Raw genomic sequence first — 3,661 nt, forward strand, 5'->3', positions numbered from 1 at the left:
TGGGATTATTTTTATAACTGTATTAAAAACATGGATAACTACATGGTTTTAGCAGATAATAATCCATTGAATCTGAGAGATTTTCACAAGTAAATGGATCGAGATTAAAATATACAATTTAATTAATTAAAGATTAAAAACACGCTAAGAAGACCAAAATTAAATTTTTATCTACGTGACAAAAAGGTCCATTTTTTTTTTCAATAAATAGGGTTGTAGAACCTTATATGGCCAAAAAAACATAAATTATTTCAAACATATTTTCTTCATTTGTAAACCATGCTTTAATGTTCTCTCCACAAGAAGTCACCATCCTCCTCTTCTTCCTCAATTTGACTCGGGTTCTTCTCCACGTTGAACCCGACCTTTCCCTCGTCGTCGTCCTGTTAACGACGAACGACGAGCAAAATCTCCTCTTTCCTCTATTAGGATTCGATACCATTTTATTAAATTCCACAATTTTTCAAAATGGGAGCCTTAAAACCATTCCAACTCTTGGAGATAAACATTATTTCCGCCCAAGATTTGCAACCTATATCCAAGAAAATGAAAACCTACGCCACCGTTTGGGTTCATCCTACACGGAAACTAACCACCGCCGTTGACGTCGAAGGCGGCAACAATCCAACGTGGAACGATAAATTTGTTTTTCGGGTAGATGAAGAATTTCTCCGACAAGATATCTCAGCTGTACAAATTGAGATTCATTGTGTCCATTGGTTTAAGGATTCTCTCGTCGGTTCCGTTCGCGTCCTCGTCGGAAATCTCATCCCTCCTCCGCCTCGGCCGCACCATAATCACCATCATCATTTTGGCATGCGTTTTGTTGCACTTCAGGTTTGGTTCATTTCCTTCTTCATTTCTTGATAATATAGGAGTTTTTCTTGACATGCATACGTAAAGTTGCATGCAATACAATTTCAATTCCATTCTTCCCCGTTTTGTCCAATTTCACTATATTATTTTTCAAAAAAAGTACCTCTTCTCTTTCTTTTTTTCGTCAAATTTTGGTGTTAAGACTTCTATTGCTTTGTTCTAATAGATTTTATTGTATGTGCCATGCATTGTTATAGGCTCATGCTCGAAAGTTTTATAATAACGAGTTAAGCAAAGGCGTATCCAAGATTTAAACTCTATGGATTCAACTTTTAATGTTTTAGCATTGAACCCATTATATTTTTAAATTTATGGATTCATATCTACTATTTTCGTAAATTTAACAAATTTTTACATATAAGTTTTTATTCAGTGTCGAAAGTTATGGTTTCAATTGAAACTCGATATCTATGCTCTACATGCCCCTGGAGTTAAGTATTAAGGTATCCTTGATAATTAATGAAAGATTTCTCATACCAAAAAAATTAAGGATTCATCGAATATCACATTTTTACAATGTTGTCTAGTTAGAGTTTTTGAGAATATTAAGTAATTGGTATTCATTTGTGAATTCAACTAAACGGTTCAAAAATATTTCTCTGATATATTTTTTTTATTTGTGACTTTACATTTAAAAGGTCAATGTTTTTTGGTTTAGGTACGTCGTCCTTCTGGACGACCTCAGGGAATATTGAACATTGGTGTTGCATTACTAGATAGTACTATGAGAAGTATGCCATTGTACACTGAACTAAACAAGTCAGCTGTTGGATATCGAGATTTGATGGAAGAAGAAAAGCTCCCTCAACATAACCAAAATCCAAATGGCGATAAAAGCAACAACGACGACAACAACAACAACAATAACAATAACAATAACAATAATAGTAACAACAACAAGGTGACTACTATAAAACCAATATTGCTACGAACAAAGAGTGAACGTAGCGAACGTGTCAAGTTCGATGATATTGTTTCAAAGGCTAATAGTTCAGTTGTTGTTGTTCCCTCAAAAGTGAAGAAGGCATATGATAAAGAAAGCTCAATTCTTAGTATTTCTTTGGAACCTCCACCTCAAATGATGGTAAAAAAGAAAGGTAAGGCAAGTTCTGTGATTAGTGGTGCAGAGTTAAAGGAAAAATCAAAGCCCAAAGGTAAGAAAGGTAAAGCAAGCTCAGTTTTAAGTGATTCAATTATGAGCAAAGAGTCATCAATTTATAATGGGCCCAAAGAAGAAAAGCCCAAACTCAAACTTATAGCATTAGAGCTTGAAAACAAAGACAAGCCCAGTAATGAAAAGAAGCCTACCAATGACTCATCAACAACTAAAGTAGTTGATGAAAAATCTATTACAAAGCCCAAAGGGTTGGATGCTAATGGTAAACAAGATGAGCCCAAAGAGCCCATAACAGTAATAGGAAAGCCCATTCCAAAATATAGTGGATATGAGTTTGGAGGCCCAAAAGGGGTAGGACAAAATGGAAAATATGTATTTGGAGGCCCAATTAAAGGAAATGCTCATGCTCATCATTGGACTGACTCAGAAATTGGACCCTCAGCATCCGAGGTCGCGGCGGCTGTAGCTGAAAAGAAATATCCATTGGAGGATCAAAAGAGCTCGGTTTTGGATGGTTGGAGTTTGGACGAGAGCACTGAAGGGCTTAGGTCTAAGCTCGAGAGGTGGCGAATGGAGTTGCCGCCAGTATATGACCGTGGGCACGCCTCGAGTAGCTACCATTCGACCGGTCGTCACACGAGAAGGCACACACATGGTTCAAGTGGATTATTTTCTTGTTTTGGTAACATAATGGGGTATGAATGCCAATGCATTTGTGGTAAGCCCAAAAGGAAATATAGCACAAGGTTCTATAGCCCATCAGTTGGCAGCAGATCATGGTTTTAAAAAAGCCCAAACCAGCTCAATTTTCTTAAGGCCCAAGTTGTATAACTATGAAGCAAAGCCCATTTCCGCCCAGTTGCTGATCAAACATGCTTTTGAATTCTTGGGCTATTCTGTTACTCGGGTCACTTTTCTCCTATACTTGTTTATTATTTTCGGTCAGAGACTGATTCAGAATTTTCGTCAATATATAATACTGCTGCTTCATTATGACAATGCATTTCAAACTTGATACTAATATTTTTATTTAATGTATTTTTAACTAAATATATAGTTGGAGTTGAACTTGCCACCCCCCACCCCCCTGTCTTTCTGCTGAAATTGTAAAATATGCCACTTGTTTGTATGGTTCTTTAATTTTTATTATTAAATACTGGATTTGGTTTTTGGATGAGAGTTTTGCCAAAAACAAACTCGTTGTCTGGTCTTTCTTTTGTACTCTTTGTCTGAAAGAGTTAATTTTCTTTGGATAATGCCTTTTTCCAAAGTAACCGTATCAGCACCATCCTAATTAGGTTTAAATTTAGCTATTTTTTTTTTTGGTGAGAAGTATGCTACGAAGAGTGAAGCAATTAATGTGTCAAATTGAAAACGCGAGTTGATTATATTTCAATAATGAGAAAATTAATTGTCATACAACTACTATCTAGATTATCTTAAAGTGACAGTCACACCTCTCTTTATACTATTACTTTACTATAATAGCCAAGTTTTTTTTAACCAACTTTTCATGTTAATGTTTTAATATAAATGTTCTTTGTAACAGTATTTCACTATAGTAGCCGAAAAGCATCGATACAAATAGAGGCGGATCCAGAATTTATATTTTATGGGTTCAGATTCACAATTCTACCACATCTCGTCTAATTTAATAGTTCAAAGTTT

The 3,661-nt window shown here is 35.5% G+C and overlaps 1 protein-coding gene across 1 annotated transcript; it reads left to right on the forward strand.

Moving 5' to 3' along the window:
- Positions 256–3,161, forward strand: LOC109232809 (serine/threonine-protein kinase pakA-like). The gene is made up of 2 exons (XM_019398530.1): positions 256–837; positions 1,535–3,161. Exons 1-2 carry the CDS (start codon positions 469–471, stop codon positions 2,777–2,779), a joined length of 1,614 nt encoding a protein of 537 aa, XP_019254075.1. The 5' UTR covers positions 256–468; the 3' UTR covers positions 2,780–3,161.

This window comes from Nicotiana attenuata, chromosome 9 (assembly GCF_001879085.1).
Source record: "Nicotiana attenuata strain UT chromosome 9, NIATTr2, whole genome shotgun sequence".
Classification (NCBI taxonomy): domain Eukaryota; kingdom Viridiplantae; phylum Streptophyta; class Magnoliopsida; order Solanales; family Solanaceae; genus Nicotiana; species Nicotiana attenuata.

Excerpts from the sequence above, each read along its gene's own strand:
- LOC109232809 (XM_019398530.1), top strand. The coding sequence starts at position 469 with ATGGGAGCCTTAAAACCATTCCAACTCTTGGAGATAAACATTATTTCC. Across the intron at positions 838-1,534 it reads TGCGTTTTGTTGCACTTCAG|GTACGTCGTCCTTCTGGACG; the intron begins GTTTGGTTCATT and ends TTTTTGGTTTAG.